Genomic DNA, 18,338 nt, shown 5'->3' with positions numbered 1-18,338 from the left:
ATTAAAGAAGAAGTTTGACTCTTAATTTTTAAAATGGTATTGAAGAACAAGTTGCTCTGACGATGACTGAATCTCATGAAAAGATGGACCTTATGGTGTAATGCTTTTAAGTGATATTTAATTTTGGGTTCGCTGGCTTGTGAAGGTTTGTGAAGAAAAAAGAAAAAGGCGGGATTTGGGCCATGATGTGGTAGCTTAGCTTGGCCCAGGCAGTTGCAGTTTTCTTTTATAATTTGTCAAAGTGGGGGTTTAGGTTAGGGTTTTGGATCAACTAGATATGAAACAATTTCTGGTAATCTCAGGCAACCTTCGGTTTCGATATTTTTCAATTGGACTTCATTTGTACGTAAGTCTCACTTTTTAATTTGGCAGAGGAAGGCTCCTTTGCGAAACTCAATAATTCGGACCCTAGCTTATGCTGCTTCCGGGTCGGGGATTCTCTATGCAAACATCAATTCTGATTCTGGTGAGCTCATTACTTTGTCTTTCGTTGTTTTGTTTTTCCGTTGCTTCTTTTATTCCCTGATCTAAAAGGTTTGGGTTTTCTTGTTAAACTTTGTTTTCGCAAATTTGTAGAAATCAAGAATTATTACTGTTTATGTGTTACAGACGCGGCAGTATCGCTGTCCTTTCCTGCGCATTTGCGTGAATCTCTATCAGAGGCTTTGATCTCTTTGAATCCTTCATTTATTTGTGCAGATAACTGGCACTTTGGTTTGTACCTTTTCCTTTAATTGTATAAATTGGTCTGCCTTTTTTTATTATTAGTATTTTGGGTTATCAGATCGAGTTTGAAATTGTAGGAAATCTACCATTATTTTCTTCTAGAGCTAGTCCTGTTCCAGCAGCGGACATAGACAGAGAGAGTTCCGGTTTTGCTGGAGAGGATAAAAAACCAAGTTGTGGATGTCTAGGTAGAGACACTATAGCCGACGCTGCTGCTAAGGTTGCGCCTGCTGTTGTCAATCTATCTGTCCCACTAGGTGTGTTTTTGGAAATCTTTCGAGTTATCTTGTAGGTGTATTTCTTGGTAACATTTCTGTGCTGAGTTTTGCATCTTGTAGGATTCTATGGGATTAGTACTGGAGAAAGTATTGGCTCTGGGACTATTATTGATTCAGATGGCACTATCTTAACTTGTGCTCATGTTGTGGTGGATTCTCAAGGCAGGAGGGCTTTATCCAAAGGCAAGGTTTGTGATTGCTCATCCATGGTTAAACTCTACTTAAATATATATAAAGATTATTATAATGCTGTGCCATAGTCATTGACAACTGCAATCACTGATTCACTCATTAATAGTTCTTGTAACTATATTTATTCAAATTCAAATTCTCTAATCTACATGGATCATTTGTATATCTCAATTTTCCAACATTATCAAAAATTAGGGATTCCTATTTCATGACAGCAATTCTGTATTCCTATTGCAACAACTAAGTCTATTATGAACATTTGCAGGTACATGTGACTTTGCAAGATGGTCGGACATTTGAGGGTACTGTAGTGAATGCTGATCTACATTCTGATATTGCTATGGTGAAGATAAAATCTAAAACACCACTGCCTACGGCAAAGCTTGGATCTTCAAGTAAGCTTCGCCCTGGGGACTGGGTAATAGCTATGGGCTGCCCACTTTCACTTCAAAATACTGTCACAGCTGGTATTGTAAGGTATTGAGAATAGTTAAAGTATAGAATATTTTTGTTTTTAGCATAATTGGTTGTCATAGGTAAAATATAAATGGTTTTGTGTATTTTGGAATAGTTGTGTTGACCGTAAAAGCAGTGACTTGGGTCTTGGAGGCATGCGAAGAGAGTATTTACAGACAGATTGTGCAACCAATGGAGTAAGTCCCTCTCATCCTACAATAACATTTCTTATATATCAATTACCAGTTTATAAAGGATCCACTGGCTTGCCCGAGTTACACTAGAAAGCATATGTATGTGCGCCCATTCGCCTTTATGCAACTAGGTCACCTATGTACTAAGCTTTCTTTGTTCTGTCTGCATTTGTGCAATAGGGAAATTCTGGTGGGCCACTTGTTAATGTTGATGGAGAAGTTGTTGGTGTTAATATCATGAAAGTAGTGGCTGCAGATGGATTAAGTTTTTCTGTACCAATTGACTCGGTGACCAAAATCATAGAGCATTTGAAGAAGAGTGGGTATGTGATAAGGTTTTGCATGCAAAGAAATATCCACAAGTGATTGTGGCATAATTGGGTCTACTTCTCTATATTAGTTCCATCTAAGAATTAAACGTTTGTTTATAAATTCTGAACATGTTTTTATGAGCACCATTATTTTGAAGCATTTTTGTAAATAGGTAGTATTTTGCAGGAGAGTGATTAGGCCTTGGCTTGGCTTGAAAATGATTGATCTCAACGAGATGATCATTGCTCAACTTAAAGAGAGAGATTCCAGATTTCCTAATGTCAATAGAGGCATTCTTGTACCCATGGTATGTCTTAATGTTTATTCCCGTTTTATTTGCATATGACTGAATGTTATGTAGCAGTGTTTGTGTGCACTTCGATTTCTTTTTTTTGTGGTGTTGGCATGCAAGTTAAGTTGTGTTGGGTCAATGAAAATGAAGTGTTGCTCTCAAAATGTCTCAGACTAGTGCGACTCACCTTTTCCATATTGATATTTGCTTATCTTGTTCCAGGTAACACCGGGGTCGCCTGCCGATCGTGCAGGATTTCGACCTGGGGATGTTGTAATTGAATTTGACAGGAAGCCTGTTGAAAGCATCAAGGAGGTATTTTCATTTTCTTGAAACAATTGGTTCATGGTATGACTTGGAAAGACAGGGTGTATATACTGCGATATTTGCTTATTATTAGACTTGGAAGTTATTTGGTCTACAATACCTAGTAATTCTGACAATTTGGCACATAATGAAGTAGCATTATGTGATCTTGTGTACTGATGCTTTGCGTGAATGTACAGATTATTGAAATTATGGGGGACAGGGTCAGGATTCCGTTGAAGGTAGTTGTGAAAAGATCAAATGATATTTTGGCTACTCTGACTGTTATTCCAGAGGAGGCAAATCCAGATATGTGAATCACACAATGACTCTCTTACTGAGACATGCTAACCTCCGATCCGCTTTATGAAAGTGAAGTGAGGTGGCCCCCCGAGTTGAGAATTTTTAGTAAAATTGGTTATTTCATTTATACGTATGAGGAAGAACTTGCAGTGGAAGATACAACAAAAAACATTTTTGTGGAGGATCAATTTTAATACTTATTCTGTTTGTCCTTTGGTTGGGTTTACTTAAGCAATGGGGTATTGAAGAATCATTCATCTTGGGAAATAATGGAAAGCTGAAACCTTGGACTTATCATGCCTTGTCTCCCTCTCTTCAATTTTAATCAACGGTTTCTCTTTTTGGTCCCTGTGAAAATATTGGTTTTTTTTTTTAATTGTTACTTTACTAATTAAAAGTCTAAAATATTTCTTATTAGTTAACATAAATATTAATGTCTATAATTAATATTTTACTCATTTAATTTTAAATTTATAGTTTACTATATAAATTTCTTTATTTAAATTTTAAAAGTTATATATAAGAGGTAAGTCCATCAATATTTAAACTATAATGATTTGCAATAAAACAATCTATTAATGGTATCTTAGTAAGAAGATGGTAAAAATAATTATATTAATTAAAAATATCAAATCTTATAATTCTTGTGCAAATTAAAAATAGCTTATCAAAATTGGATGGAAGAAACACAATTCAGATGGAGTTGTAAATCATTAAAAGAATAGAATTGAAGAAAACTTATTTGAATTTATTATTGAGATTTGTTTAAATAAATAAATTAAATTTAAATTACATAAATTTTAGATTCATTAACTCATGAATTAGTTGATTAATATGCTTGTTTATTTAGCTACTTTATAAAATATAGCATTAATAGTTTAATGTTTTATTTATAATTTTCATGTTTTTACTTATAACATATATAAAAACTATTTATTTATACTTGTTTATTGGAATAAAATTATGAAAATTGATAACTACTATGTCATTATTATACTAAATATTTTATTATTTTGATAAATTAATAAGAATTTAATTTATAATTTGTATTTGTTAAACTCAATTAAATTTGTTTATACTTTGATTAAACTTAAATAAAGTAGTCATTTATCCGCATATTGCATGATTGTTATTATTATTTCGATTATAAAATTAAGTTGATAGATATAATTTAAAAAAATTAATTTTTAAAATTAATTGATAATATGTTAAAAAATAATAACTTAATTATTTTTAAATGTCCTTAACTTTTTATTAGTGCAATAATATAAATTATTTTAAAAATATTTATTTATTAATTTTAATATTATATAACTTAATATTAAATTGATATTACTATTTTTAAAATTAAAATTATTATATAATTAAAAAATTAATTTATTATTGACTATAACATTAAAAATATAATTTAAGATGTAATTTTTTGGAATTAGAATTATTATCTAATTAAGAAACCAATTTATTATTTAATATAATATTAAAATATAATTAATATACTATTTTTTAGAATAAAATTAGTATCATTATCTGATAAGAAAACTATTTAGTAGTTAATATAATATTTAAATATAATAAATATATTATTTTTTAGAATTAGAGTCCATGTTTAATTAGATTTGTAATTTATTAATCAATAAATTAATAAAAAAATTATATAATTACACATAAATTTAAATTTTATGTGTCAAAAATATTATATATGTCAAAATAAAAATTTTACATACCAAAAATTAAATAAATGTGTTAAAATAAATTTAACTCTCGGAAATTAATATATATATATTCAATAAATTTAGTTGGTTGCTAATGAGAGGATTGGAAACCCTTTTATAGTAAATAAGCCATAAATTGCTGGTCAGATTAAAATTCTTTAAAATCATTTACAAGCCTAGGCTGTATACTTGGAAACTCCAAGCTCTAACTCATTTAGTTATTTATCTTCATTTAACTTAAAAATCCACATAACAAATGCTGACAATAAATTAACACCAACATATAAGAACGTAAACTTTTGGCAAAATGTTTTTTAACCTTCAAAAAGTTCCAGTTTTGTTTTATTAAGTTTTTTATTTTTTTTTATTTCATTGAGTTTTTATTTTTAATTTTTGTGAAAAACCTAATAGTCCTTAATCAAAGATATGAAGACTTAATAGAATAAAGAAAATCTCATAAATATATGTGTAAGAAATCTTCAATAAAACTAAAAGTAAAAATACAATATATTGACTCAATAGAATAAAATTAAAAAATTTAAGAGCTAAATAGTGCATTTCGTCTAAGATTTTCTTCCGGATTCAAGAAATTGAGAAATTCGAGCTGATTCATCTCTCCGCCAAATAATGGGTCAAACTCACAGCGGTAGAAGCTGCGCAATGCAATATGACAAATCCATTAACACTCTTACATATACGATCAAAGAAATTAATTGAGTTTATGAGATATTCAGAGCATCATTGATTGACCTTACAAAGCATAATATTCACATCATATAACCCATTAGTGTGTTACCATATTTATAGGTACTGAAACAAATCCACAGCCAAACATCAACAAATAAACCGACGAAAAGATTCCCTAATGGTTCGCTAAAATCGCCAACTCAACTCCAATTATGATGGATTATGCTATATATATACCCAACAATCACATATAGAAAAGTAACATTGGCAGATAGCACATATTCTAGCTCATGCAGTGTAATCCGTTAATGCAGCAAAAGAATTCAGTTAGAAAGCATGATAACTGTGTCCTTATATGTATTTCATTACCTTCCATTCATGCCAATAATTACAATTGTGTTCTTCTGATGGCCAAAGCCAACCAAACACTTTGATCCTTGAGGTAATCGAAACTGAGCTACAGACCGCTCTGAGCTGAAATACTTTGGCAAGACACCTGCAAAAGTCAAAGCTTCAGATGAGCTCCACTTTCAAAACCTTGATATCATAGGATGTAATCAAAGTTATCTACAAAATGTTCACTGAGGTGGGATTCATATATATAGCATTTCATTGAATTCATCCCATGGGTGAACTATATAATCAGATTAAACCACCCGATTGCTCAGTTAAGCCTTGGCAGGCTCATCCCTGCACTTTAAAGTTAAGGGATTGGCAGCTCAACTTAAAACTGGTACAGCATAAGTGACAGACTGAAATTAAATTACCTTTCAGAAAGGAAAAAGACGAGATGGCTGAACCATTAGAACGATTAGGTTCAGACGCAACATGTGATCTGTCGTTTCCAGAAGTCGGCGCCGACAATCCTGAAACAACCTTAATACCAAAAACATGGACAGTTCCCTTATCACTCGAGACAGCCAACCATTGTGCATTGGAAGAAAATGCAAGATTATATATTTCAGCTTTTTCCGCTCCTCTTCTAACCTTAAATTTCCCAGACATTCGCAACATTATCGTTAGCAAACAGAAGATAATTTCACAACCTACAAAGTATCAAACTTCAAGTTTAAACCTTTCCATGATAATTGCTACAAAAAATAAAATTCACATAAAAATTGAATAATTTATTGGATATACCTCCTGCAGTAACGATCCATCCAAGGTATTGAACACCCTAATCAAAGTACCCTTAGTACTAGCAGTAGCCAAGAACCTACCATCTTGAGTCAAAGTCATACAAGCAATGCAGGATTCATGTGCCGTGATAAATTTAGTTCTTTTCGATCCAAAGGTCTCAACTCTAATTTGCCCATTTTGAAGTCCAGGGCAAACAAGCACCATTAGTGAGCTAGTCTGAGAAATTTCACACAATCCTTTTGTATTTAAAGCCGTCTCAATTTGATGCAATAATTTAAGATCCGAACAATTATACACTTGAACTTTTTGGAGAAAAACAACAATTAACCTATCCCGTCTAAATTTAACGTTTTTAACCTCAGAACGTAGCCATAGCTCGCCGAGACATCGAGAGCTATAGTCTCTCCGAGTCTCCCAAATCTTAACCATCTTTGGTGACAATTTTGGTTCGGTCCCACTGCCTACTAAACAGAAGTGATTAGAACGAAAAAGCATTGCTACAATCCCGACACGGCCACGGAAATTAGGTTCACGGTAAGTGGGTCTGAAAGGGTCCGTAGTAAAGACCCGGAAACCATAATTGAGCCCGGCAGCGAAGCAGGTGTAGTCCTGGTTGAAAGAAAGGTGGTGGATTGTCTCGGGAAGAGGAGGAAGAGAGGACTGAGCAGCCATTGAAGAGAAGGGGAAGGGGGATTTAGGGTTTAGGGTATATGGAGGAAAGAGTGGTTACTTTGGGGTTTTGGGTTTGGGTTTTTATAGGTTATGGACACTTGGCAGTTGAGCAATGGGTGGATATTGAATTTTGAGTTTTGACCACATATATGTTTATATAGTTTCTTTTTAGTCCTCGATTACCTTGTTAAGTTATAATAGAATTATAATTTTCTTAATCCTAGTCCGATTTGAACTTCATCTAGCAATTTCTCTTAATCCTCGTAGGATTTCAATTTCATCTGGCCAATTAAAATTTAGATTTTTTCTAGATTATTCGGGACAAAATACATTTTTAATAATTAGTATAAATTAATAAATATGAAAAAGAAAATGAACTATATATTGAAAAAAATTACATATTGTATATCAAATTAAAATTTTGAAGCTAACCTCTAAGAATTATAGGAGAGCAGTTTATGAATGGCTATATGGTGAATTTGATTTACTAAAGATTATGGAAATGTGAAATATGTAGGTATACATGCAAAGAAATCATCAAAATATTACAATAATATTGGCCAAGAGAATTACAAATTTCTATTATAATAAAATTGGGGCAGAAGGAATAATATATATCTGCCGGACCAAAAGTATTTGTTAAATTTATTTTTGATAAAATAAAATTTTAAAATTAAAAAAAGATAGATTACTCAATTGAAAGACTTGAAATATAAAGTTATTTCACAATAGATGATATATGCCTAGCAAAATGGGAATCTCGTCTTTACCATTTCGAACACCGAAACACTGTAGTGCTGAACTCCTATTAAGATCGTCTAACTAGTTAATGAATAAGCTCCCATGATAACTGAGAAAATAAGACATTTTGTCCTATTATGCCTATTTCGGAACCCACTCCTCATGCCCAGCTTCACCTGCAAGACAATACTATAAATATTTTACTACCCTTCAATTATGAGGTAACGCCATTATAATCTTTTATGCACTTTATCTCAACCTTCACTCACATATTAACTTAAGCATCATAGTGGTTTTCCGAGTACCACACCTACAATTTCTTAACTTGTTCCATTGCAAATATCTAAGAGGTCTCCAAGTCAAGTTCATATAGTTATCGATGTATCAGAGCCTGTATCAATGAGAATGTTTGTTTGTTGGCCAAAGGTACAAATTGGACCTTGAACTATGCCTTGAGTAGAACATTTGCGCTTGATGTTTCTTTTGTTTCCAGTTGGAACTTTAACTTTTAAAGTTGACACAAATCAACTATTCTCTTTAACAGAATCTCAAACTTTTGTTAGTTTTTTGTGACATGGATGTGTGAGACTTTTTTATAGTTGAGAAATAATAAAGACATATGTTATGGATAGATCAAGCTTAAAGCATGAATATAATGAGCTTGATGAAGAAGACCAACAAACAAAGAATGCTAGAATTGTCGATGATGGGCTGAACTTGTCACAAGGTTCAATAACAAGATCTAGAACCAAGAAGCTACAACAAGCCTAAATGGCTTCTTCCAAGCATGGACCAACAAAAAAAATCCATTTGTCCAAGGTCCACAACCATTGGAGGGCATCAAGATTGAACCTTATATAATCTTATTAAGGTCCAAATCCAAAGAGGATAAAATAAGGCCGAAATCCTTAAAAATAGAATGAACTATGTTTAGTTAAAAGATATTTTAGTCTTTTCATGTTTAAGTTATCTTTTAAGATTTTATTTTAGTCTACAAAAATAAATCCTAGCTGAATTAATTTTAAAATTTTTGAATGATAATTAAATTTATATTTATTTATTCAACCTTACTTGAATTCTTGTATTCTTGTTGAATGCATTTAACACTTGTCAAAAATTTGATCCATTTTTGTGACGTCCTAAGGTTTAAAGACTTGATTTCTTTTAAGTTCTAATTCCTAATTGATCATTCATAATCTGATTTAGAGTTGTTCATAAGGTTGAATTATAATTAAAAAAAGGTTCGTATAATCTATTTATATAGTTTTATAACAAAATATGGCACATGGATCCACTTTCTCGTTGATTTGAATGATAATGAAAGAATAACTAAATGTATAAAAAAATATGAAATATATATAAAAGGAAAAAACTCAACCTGATTTAATCTTTTTTTAACTTAACCTAATAATTCAATCAAATTCTCTTATGTATCTTTTATCAATTTTCTCACTAACCAAGCAAGCAAAAACTAATAAACTATCCAATTCAAAAAATTGAAAGGTAAGAAGATGATTCAAAATAAAATAATTTTTTTATTGCTGCTTTAAAAAGAATTATTATGATTTAACTAGTTGATTTAAAAATGAATTAGAAGTCAAAGAATTATATGCTCATTTCATCAAACATCTTTCATGCATAAAAGAAATCAGCATATCCATCAGAGGCCTGAAGTTTATTTCCTTGATTCATGGACACTAAGCAAATAAATTTCTCCAATTTACATTATTTCAATTTCTAATTCGATAATCCATTTCAAATCACACTAATTCTTTCTCAACATTGACTGCCCAATTGCCTATAATTTCTTTTTAGAAATAAAGAATTCAAAAACATGAGGAATTAAGATTTTTAATCCAATTTAGAACAATCAAAATGGGACATAGCAAACAAAATTTTGAGATTAATGGCAAGTTTGCAACAACAAGAAGAACGCTATCTCTCGCTAGATCATTGACAATACCCTTGAAGCTGCAGGGCACGAGTGGAAGTGGGAATAAGCGAGAAATTTTTAAAAAGTTAGTCTTTTAAGTGTGCGTGGATCAAAGATTAGGAGAACAAAATAAAGAAAGGAAGAAAGGAAAATAAAAAGGCAAAACAATTAATGGGAAATGATGAAGATGAGAAGAAACGAGCTTATTTTCTGTGTTCTTCCTTCAATTTGAAATCTTTTTCTGAGAACACATTTTCTATTTACTTTACATTGAATGAAAATTTTATCTTTTTTTCTTAATAAAATAAGTGGTCTATTAACATCCATTTGGCTATCAATGAGCAAAAAGGGTGGAGCCCATTTGTCCATGTCAGATAAAGTTAACAGATATCACAAGTGTCATTTTTAAAACAAAAAGTTCCAATTGGGAACAAAAAATTTAAAAATCAAGTGCCAATATGCTACACGAGGTAAGGAAAATGCAAAGAAGTTTCATAATCTTTTAGTCTTCTGGCAAAAAGCTAACTGTGGTGCACTATTGCTAATCATTCCATCCATCTCAAAGTAAGTGTTAGTTTGAGGAAAGATGTGATGTGTGAAAAATCTCCGACATAAAAGCTTGTGCTCCGGCCAATTCCCATTTCCCGGCAGCCCTTGCTCTTGTTTTCGGCTGTTACTCTGCCTGGGCCTATAACTCGTAGTCTTTCTTGGATTCTGTGCCCTACCTGTTATGTGCTTAGGTAGTGCTGAGAGAAACCTCGTACTTGAACTTATCTAATAAGTTGCAAATTACGAGATTATCTTGCCGATCAGGAAAAGACAAGGTGTTTTGTTAGGTAAGATGTTATTGTCACAGATCATACGACGACAGACAGATGATCAGAAAAAATTCTGAGACATGATGCCAAGTCTTTAAACATAAAGAAACAGAAAATTATACTTTAAAACCACCTTCATCATCATATACATGATCATTTGTAAACCTTTCTGCATCTTCTTCGTAAAAAGAAAAAAAAAAAAAACTTATAGATATACTAAAAACAGAAAACAAAAAACTTAAAAATCAAATCCATCGTCAAAGCCTGCATCGTAACCAGCATCATAGGCAGCCATGTCACCGACATCAGATATCATATCTCCAACTAACAACCCGCCAAGCAACCCAGCTCCCAATCCCAACGCCATCTTTCCACCGCCATTCTTCTTTGGCTTTTGGGGCTGCTGCATCATTGCAGGATATCCACCGTACCCGGGGGCAGGTGGGTAATTATATCCACCGCCGTATTGTGGTGGCGGTGGTGGATATCCACCTGGAGGCGGATAAGAATAAGCACCGTAACCCATATTAGGAGGCGGCGGAGGATATGCACCTGGAGGTGGATAAGCAGAGCTAGCACCCGCACCAGGATAGCCAGCCGGCGCTGGATAAGCCACAACAGGCTCGTGCACGTTTTTAGCCTTCTCCGTAGGCAAAGGAGCTTCGAATTTTTCACCGAATTTAAAAGAAAAGTTGAGACTACCTTTGGCTTTCCCACTCGGTGTCCTGACACCATAGCTGACATTTGCATCTCCAGCTTTGTGATCTATCAATTCTTTAATGGGCACATGGACTTCGCCGATCTCTTTATCGCCGAAACTACGATCAGATATTAGCTTGATTTGGACAGTAAGGCGGTTTTCCTGTGCAGAAGCCTCATGAATGTTGAATTTCATCGAATGATTCCATGTGGGATTGGTTCCGCAGTCTTTATCGACAGGAGTTTTCTGCTTCTGCTTCGAATTAAAGTGATCCCCTTTGATTGAAACCTCTGCATAAACATCCATCTTGGAGAACATGTTGACATCTTTAATGTCTTTGGCTGATATAAGCGTTATCTCCAAGTTCCTGCACTCCATGTTTATTTGCTTTGATCGATAATATAAAATCAAGAAACGGGTTCTTTTTCTTTTGTGGCTTTGATCAAGGAATGAAAATCGAGAATCGGGTATCAAGAAAACCTGAGAATGAAAGATGGATTGGTGAGTTAGGATTTGATGAGATCAAGAGAGAAGGGGAAAGGGTTATATAAAGAAAGGAGTGGGTTGCTGTAGAGAGGAAAGTGAAAGGAAGATTCCAGGGAATAGGAACCGTCAAAAGAGGAGAGAATATGGTGGAATAAATAAGATATTTACTTTTCTTGGATTTTTTCAAATTAAAGCCAACGCATATTATTATTATTATTATGATCCTTCCTTTAAATCATCCAGCAACGCCTATCTAACAATATAAAATTAAAAATATATATATTACTGTATGGTCTTCCTCGTATTAGAAATATAAAATATGTTATTTATAGAAATGTAAAAAAATAAAGATATATATATATATTATTAAATCAAATCTTAGAATGTATTATTATTTTATTTGTTTGTTATATCTTAAAAAAAAAATTCTTTCTTTTTTCTTTTCTTAAAAAGAGCAGAGTATATTATTACGATTTTATGGACAATAATATTCTGTAATGGGTTGACAAATAAATGGTCAAAAATGAAAATGAGGAAAAGATTAGATCGAGAAATAATGAAGTCAAAATAAAGAGCATTTTGGAGGGTTAAGATAGCATATATCTTTTCCAACGAAATGCCTAAATTAGAGAAAACGTGTGTACAGCGCGTATCTAGAAGGATTTCTTTTCCTTCCCCACAAAGGTTAAGAATAAGATTAGATAGCTAAGCTTCCAATGCTTGCCTTGCCTGCTTAAATAATATCTGTATTTATATATTTATTAATATTTGATTTTAAATGGAATGATCGAAATTTTTTAAAAAATAGCTAGTTATTTATTTGATAAGGATAATATATCTAGTTATTTGAAAAATAATTCACACTTTTTAAATTTTATTAAATTTAGATTTCTAATAAAATTTCAAGTATTTAATTTAAAGCTAAAATAATGATTACATGTGGACTTGAACAATAAGAGAGATTATACTAATCTTACTATTTGGTGCACATTAACATGGTGATGAGATAGTAACTTGAACACTGAAGATGGAGGATTGGAATACTGGATTCTGCCGAGTACTTCTCAGCTGCTTTATTAATAAGAGATCTTCAGCTGCCTCCATTTCTTATACAACTAAATTCACCTCTTCTCTTTGAACCAATAGATCAAGTTTACCGCCGAGGACAGGACATCGACACATGAGAATCTCTCGCGATCCTTAGTAAAGCGCCAAAACCTTCTCTTGTTCGGAACTTTTTCATATCAAAATGAAAAACCCACAGCGTTTTCTTTCAAGTGGCATACGTTAAACATAAGAAAGTACAAATTTGATCAGTAGGCTGCTAGTGGGTTTCTTTGGATGGGTTGTCAAGAAATTGTAACCTACCCTAAAAGTGTAACCGAACCCATTAATGGAGATTGAAGATAAAGCACTTCTAATTCACGGCGCAGGTTTGTTATCCAAAACTAAGAAGCATAATAAGTAAAATCTGCGAGCAACTTTCGAGCACTTGCAGTTGCAGTTCAAGCACAAAAAGCAGTACATAAATGCTACTTTCAAGGCCAAAAGTTGGCCCAGAGTATTACATGGTAAAGAAACACCATCATCATCATCAGACAAAAATATATGGATGCCACACTCTGTGTAGATACATTTGGGAGGATGCACCAAGGGTTAAATAATTCTAAGACCAAATTGAATCCCTTGGATGGATTTCCATAATTAGCTTCTCAATTAACACCTCGTGATGCCCAAACAAAATACTTCACTCCACAACTTCGTCTTCCCCTTGTTTTGTTTCCCATGACAAAAAAAGAATTATTTATGCAGCTCATCCTTTGTATTCCGAATCCGCTGCACCCACAAGCAACTAAGCAGCTTTGGACATGAATTTGCTGGCCTTTTCATGTGATCGCCTCTTTAGCTTTTAGTGATTATACCATACGTGTCATCAAAGAGGATGGTAAGGCACATAGCCCAACAAGCCCGTAACAGTGGTAACAACATCGTTGCACCTTGTCAAAAGGCTTAGCATCTGCTGTGAAATGTCAATGCTGGGAGGATTGAGATTGTGCATATTTCTGATTGGTGCTTCAGTGTGATGCAAATTATTAAGTGGCGGTTTTGCAAATTGAGTAGGAAGGGGGAGAATAGGTGATGGAGATGGAGGAATAACCTTTTGAAAGTTCTTACTATTAAAATCCATAGCAACAGAAGTAGGTGCACCACCATCAACAAAACTAGCATTGTTGTTGAAGTTCCTATTACCAACCATCAATTGCTCACCCCTATTAGTACTTTGTTCCCCACCCAACATGAATTTTACACGTGCTGTCCCTCTACCACCAGTTACCTGCCCTGCCTCATCGCCTGTTGGTTTCTTCAAAATGGACTTTAGCTGAACGGTAGTCTGAGGAATAGGCTGGTGTGCAAGAGATGGTCTTTCAATTGCTGGATCCTTAGCCCGTGGAACCTCAAGTGAAGTGTCATCTCCTCGACCCCTGTCAGAATCCGGTGCTTCCGATGCAGGAGCTCCTACTTCTCGAAGACTATACCTAACATTCACATTATTGCCGAATAAGGAATTATTCCCAACAGCATACTTATAAGCTGCCTGTGCATCAAGCTTGTGACGGAACACAACACGGCATGTTGAAGACTGCCAAAATACACGGATAGCAGACTGATCTATCGAGCCAAACCGGGCAAACTTTGCCTTCAACTGATTAGCAGATGGAAGAGATGTCTCTGGAGGGAATTTCATGACCAGCATAGTGGGCTGAACTGCTCTAGGCTGAGGCTCCATTTTTCTGAAAGAATCTGATTTGACTGATTTTGGTAGAGCAGCAGTCACTGGTTCTTTCCCTTCTGTGCGATGAGTTTCCAGACTTCTTTGTCCTGCCTTCTTTTCCGCAGCTAATGATTTCAACTGATTAATTTTTTTCAACCTCCTTGCCGCAATTTCTTCTTGACGGTCAGATGGCAACCGTTTCCGTCCTTTTGTTGGATCATCAGGTCTGACAACTGATTTTATAGGTTTTGGAGGTGGCAAATCTCTGATGTTCTCACCAGCGGAATGGTCTGAAACCCCAACAGATGGTGGAGATTTAGTGCCACGAACATCAATGGGCTCAGTCTCAGGTAGTGGCGATGCTTTCTGGAAAACATGGGACCGAAATAGCAAAAAGAACTGCATTGTCGTTGAAGGACTACTCCTTTCTGCACCATGAAAATGATCAACAGCAAGAGCATGCAAATCACTTAATAAATGTGGTTTATCAAGCTCAATACTCCCCATGCCAACCATTGGCAATGTTCCAACACCACTGAATAAGACATTACTGGTGCTGGCATCTGTCTTCTGGTTGTGTACCCAAGAATCCTCTCTTGGAGCCACACTGACCATAGTAGAATTTCCCATTGAATTTCCCACCAATAACCCACCTGTTCCTGTAGCCAAACGCTTCTTCTTTGGAAGATCAGAACTTGTTTCTGAACTTGGATCTCTCTTCTTTTTCTTCTTTTTTCCTTTTATAACAGAGTTCTCAGAGCTCAAGTCCCCCAATGGCCGCTTAAGAACTTTGACCTTCTTCACTCTAATATCAGCAGTAGTTCCAATGCAACGCTTTGCATCAAGTGGTGAAAGATGTGAAGCAGTCTGAGTATCCTGAGGCTTATCCAAAGCAGTGTCTCCCGTTGTTCTCGCAGAAATGCTCTCGGTTTGAAGAGAACCTTCATTCAATCTGAACACTTTTTCAGTCTCTTCATATCTGATGTCAACCATGGCCTCACCTTCTTGCTGAAGAGAAGGTGATAGAGCTTCCGTAACACCCAAAGGCAACCCCTTGAGAACAATATCTGACTGACCTGTACGGGTTTCCAAAACGGTATCTGATCCCAATTTGTCATGTGTTTCTTGCAGAGCATCCTTCTCCACAATATGAGATAAATTCGCATCTAAAAGACTACCCTGATCTAAGATAACTGCTTTGCCAACAGAATCTTGACTCAGTCCCCCAACTTCATTGCTGATAATCCCAGGATGTATATTTTTTGCTGAAATAGGCGTTGGAGCCCTTTTCTGAAAAACATAATCACCAGTTGCTACTGAAGAACCTTCCTCATATGCTGCTGGGGCAGAGGAGCTTGCTTGTGTTGCACCAATCTCGATGGTTCTTGAATCAACTGGTTCATCTCTTCGTTTGATGAGGTATCTATCTTTCTTTGATGGGTCCTTGACTTTCACAGCCTTTTTGGAGCTCTTCACACCACCTAGGGCTTCTGCTATTACCAGGGGACCACTCAAAGGAGCTGGAAAAGGAAACATAATGTGGCAAAATCATCAATTATGTAGGAACTAAGAGCAAATAAAATCTAACTCGAGCTTTGGATAATAAACACAAGGATACAACATTTGCAAATCACAAAGCACAAAATCCTCAATACTTTAGTAGAACACCCACAAGAAAAGCAGAATAAAATACAATCAAAATTAAGCATCAGAAAATATTAAACTCAGCAGGATAAAGGAAAAATCAACAATACCCCGAGTTGGAAATTTAACAGGTTGATTTGAAGCATTAGCTGGATCATTAGGAGACCGCTTTGTCTGTACTCCAAATGCCTGTGCATAAGTCTCATCAAACTCCTCAAACACTGCCTTACGAAAAGCAAAAACTGTAGCCTTATTCTTAAAAAAATCAATAGTACTCCAATGACAATCATTTGGTGCAGAAGCTAACTGCCTTACAAAAGCAAGAGTCTCACCGGGCTGAAACTTCTCCTGCGCCTTCTTAATCTGATTTCCCGAATAAACCCCTCTTGCTTCATAATCTGGCACATCAACCTCAAAATACCCTTGCACATTAGTTGGCCTAAAATTATACTTGTTTCTGCACCTGCAAGCCAAACCAAGCCCACACCTTCTACTTGCCTCATCAACAGCTTCCTCAACTGCTTTAACAAAAGTCCTTGAGCTTGTTTGCTGAGATTTATCAGCAAAATTAAGATCAAAAGGAATAAGCTCAGCCGGGTCAAACCACCCATAACTACTATCTCCAAAGAATGCAACTAACACATAACCTTCCCTCCTAGTACGCCGCACAGAAGATGATGCAAAGACTTCATTAAAAATATGCCCTGGCCACCAAGGGTGCGATTTCACTTTTCCCCACACCATGTCACCAACTTCAAATCCATAACTCAATGCCCTACATGCTCCTTCCATTGCTCCATGCTTCTCGTTAGCAACAAAATCATCAAACTCGGACAATAACGAACTATAAACCTCTACCTTATTATCACCTCCTCCAGAATGTTCCATCTGATCATCATTTTTAGCATCATCTAATTCATCATCTTGAGGGGCAAATCGGTCATTTTTTAGGTCGAATTGAACAAAGCTCGGAGGCGTTCTCTCATTTTTCACTTCAAAGACCCTAGATGATTCTTCCTCTTCTTCTTCTTCTTCTTCTTCTTCTTCTTCTTTTTTATCTACATGACCAACCATTATTGCTTCATTAACCTCTCCAGTAGATCCATTATTCTCTAAAACCCTAGAAATAGCCTCACTCTCCATCCCATCACCTGAAACCCTAGTTTTTGATTGGTTCTCTTCATTTGTCTCAGTTTTTGTATCTAATTCACCATCGCTTTTTACAATAGAGATCATTTCAATAGCTAATATAGCTAATCTGGAAACCCTAGAAAATCTATCTAAGTGTTTTTAAAGGCTCGAAACAACAGATTAAGCATACCTTTTTTTGTTTTCTTTTTCCTGTGGTATCGTGATAGCAATCGAGGTCTGTTTATTTTCTAAGAAACTGCAGACAAAATTGAGAGGTGGTTCAAAAAATACGAAAGGAATTTTTAGAGAGATGCGAATGAGAGAAGTGTTTGGATGGAAAGAAAATCTGGGTAGTGTGATTTTCTCTCGGTTTCGGGATTAGTAAAAGAGCTGCATATTTTCTCGTGAAGGGTTTTATTTGATAGGGGACGGTGTATATCAAATAAAAGAAGAAAACCATAAATATGCTGCCGCGTCATCGAATTGTTGATTTTGTTTTTTTAAAAAGAAAATAATTGAATCCTTCTAGAAATCTTTTAATTTAAATAATAATATCGAGGTAAATTCGAGAAATTTATATCTGTAAATTGTATATTATTTTATTTTTATATAGAATATTATTATGCCTTAACTATTTGAAAGCAATTTAGAGAGCACAATCACTTGGACAATCAAATTTGAAGCTCTATTTTGGAAGGTACATTATGCTCAGTTGAGCGAGTCTGGCGTAAAAGAACATAAGCAAAAAGGAAAGTAGGAAATTTAGACGGAAAATTGTGTTTTAGCAAAATACAATGTAATTTATTCCCAATAATTAAGGGAAACCCACTTAGCCTTTTCTT

At 34.6% G+C, this 18,338-nt stretch overlaps 4 protein-coding genes across 5 annotated transcripts; 1 reads left to right on the top strand and 3 right to left on the bottom strand.

Annotated features, from left to right (window-relative positions):
* The first annotated feature begins 65 nt into the window (after window positions 1–65).
* LOC8287072 (putative protease Do-like 14) lies at window positions 66–3,416 on the top strand. Of its 2 annotated transcripts, none has more exons than XM_015715144.3 (11): window positions 66–292; window positions 373–466; window positions 610–714; window positions 804–983; window positions 1,065–1,192; window positions 1,462–1,673; window positions 1,768–1,849; window positions 2,027–2,169; window positions 2,345–2,465; window positions 2,673–2,765; window positions 2,957–3,416. In XM_015715144.3, the coding sequence occupies exons 1-11, from the start codon at window positions 278–280 to the stop codon at window positions 3,071–3,073; spliced, it is 1,290 nt and encodes a 429-aa protein (XP_015570630.1). In that variant the 5' UTR covers window positions 66–277; the 3' UTR covers window positions 3,074–3,416. The 2 variants fall into 2 exon arrangements, with proteins under 2 accessions (XP_015570630.1, XP_048225911.1); XM_048369954.1 differs by having other exon boundaries at window positions 577–714.
* A 1,810-nt stretch (window positions 3,417–5,226) lies between these two features.
* LOC8287071 (autophagy-related protein 18a) lies at window positions 5,227–7,311 on the bottom strand. The gene is made up of 4 exons (XM_015714868.3): window positions 6,599–7,311; window positions 6,226–6,445; window positions 5,828–5,954; window positions 5,227–5,424 (listed from the first exon to the last, which is right to left on the bottom strand). The coding sequence occupies exons 1-4, from the start codon at window positions 7,268–7,270 to the stop codon at window positions 5,310–5,312; spliced, it is 1,134 nt and encodes a 377-aa protein (XP_015570354.2). The 5' UTR covers window positions 7,271–7,311; the 3' UTR covers window positions 5,227–5,309.
* Window positions 7,312–10,855: 3,544 nt separating this feature from the next.
* On the bottom strand, window positions 10,856–12,076 carry LOC8287070 (protein SRC2). The gene has a single exon (XM_002512368.4). The coding sequence runs from the start codon at window positions 11,838–11,840 to the stop codon at window positions 11,001–11,003; it is 840 nt and encodes a 279-aa protein (XP_002512414.1). The 5' UTR covers window positions 11,841–12,076; the 3' UTR covers window positions 10,856–11,000.
* Window positions 12,077–13,342: 1,266 nt separating this feature from the next.
* Window positions 13,343–17,928, bottom strand: LOC8287069 (PWWP domain-containing protein 1). Its single transcript, XM_048380192.1, has 2 exons — window positions 16,476–17,928; window positions 13,343–16,241 (listed from the first exon to the last, which is right to left on the bottom strand). Exons 1-2 carry the CDS (start codon window positions 17,599–17,601, stop codon window positions 13,882–13,884), a joined length of 3,486 nt encoding a protein of 1,161 aa, XP_048236149.1. The 5' UTR covers window positions 17,602–17,928; the 3' UTR covers window positions 13,343–13,881.
* Window positions 17,929–18,338: the final 410 nt, after the last annotated feature.

Source organism: Ricinus communis, chromosome 10 (genome assembly GCF_019578655.1).
Source record: "Ricinus communis isolate WT05 ecotype wild-type chromosome 10, ASM1957865v1, whole genome shotgun sequence".
In the NCBI taxonomy this organism is placed as follows: Eukaryota; Viridiplantae; Streptophyta; class Magnoliopsida; order Malpighiales; family Euphorbiaceae; genus Ricinus; species Ricinus communis.
This window is presented reverse-complemented; position numbering and strand designations above follow the sequence as displayed.

Bases quoted from the DNA above. Each gene is read 5' to 3' on its own strand.
- LOC8287072 (XM_048369954.1), top strand. The intron at 467-576 runs GTGAGCTCATTA...GCAAATTTGTAG, and splicing joins AAACATCAATTCTGATTCTG to AAATCAAGAATTATTACTGT. The intron at 1,193-1,461 runs GTTTGTGATTGC...GAACATTTGCAG, and splicing joins GGGCTTTATCCAAAGGCAAG to GTACATGTGACTTTGCAAGA.
- LOC8287071 (XM_015714868.3), bottom strand. From the start codon at position 7,270: ATGGCTGCTCAGTCCTCTCTTCCTCCTCTTCCCGAGACAATCCACCAC. The intron at 5,955-6,225 runs GTAATTTAATTT...TGACTTTTGCAG, and splicing joins GTCTTTTTCCTTTCTGAAAG to GTGTCTTGCCAAAGTATTTC. The intron at 5,425-5,827 runs GTAATGAAATAC...TGCATTGCGCAG, and splicing joins ATTATTGGCATGAATGGAAG to CTTCTACCGCTGTGAGTTTG.
- LOC8287070 (XM_002512368.4), bottom strand. From the start codon at position 11,840: ATGGAGTGCAGGAACTTGGAGATAACGCTTATATCAGCCAAAGACATT.
- LOC8287069 (XM_048380192.1), bottom strand. From the start codon at position 17,601: ATGATCTCTATTGTAAAAAGCGATGGTGAATTAGATACAAAAACTGAG. The intron at 16,242-16,475 runs GTATTGTTGATT...TTCCTTTTCCAG, and splicing joins TGTTAAATTTCCAACTCGGG to CTCCTTTGAGTGGTCCCCTG.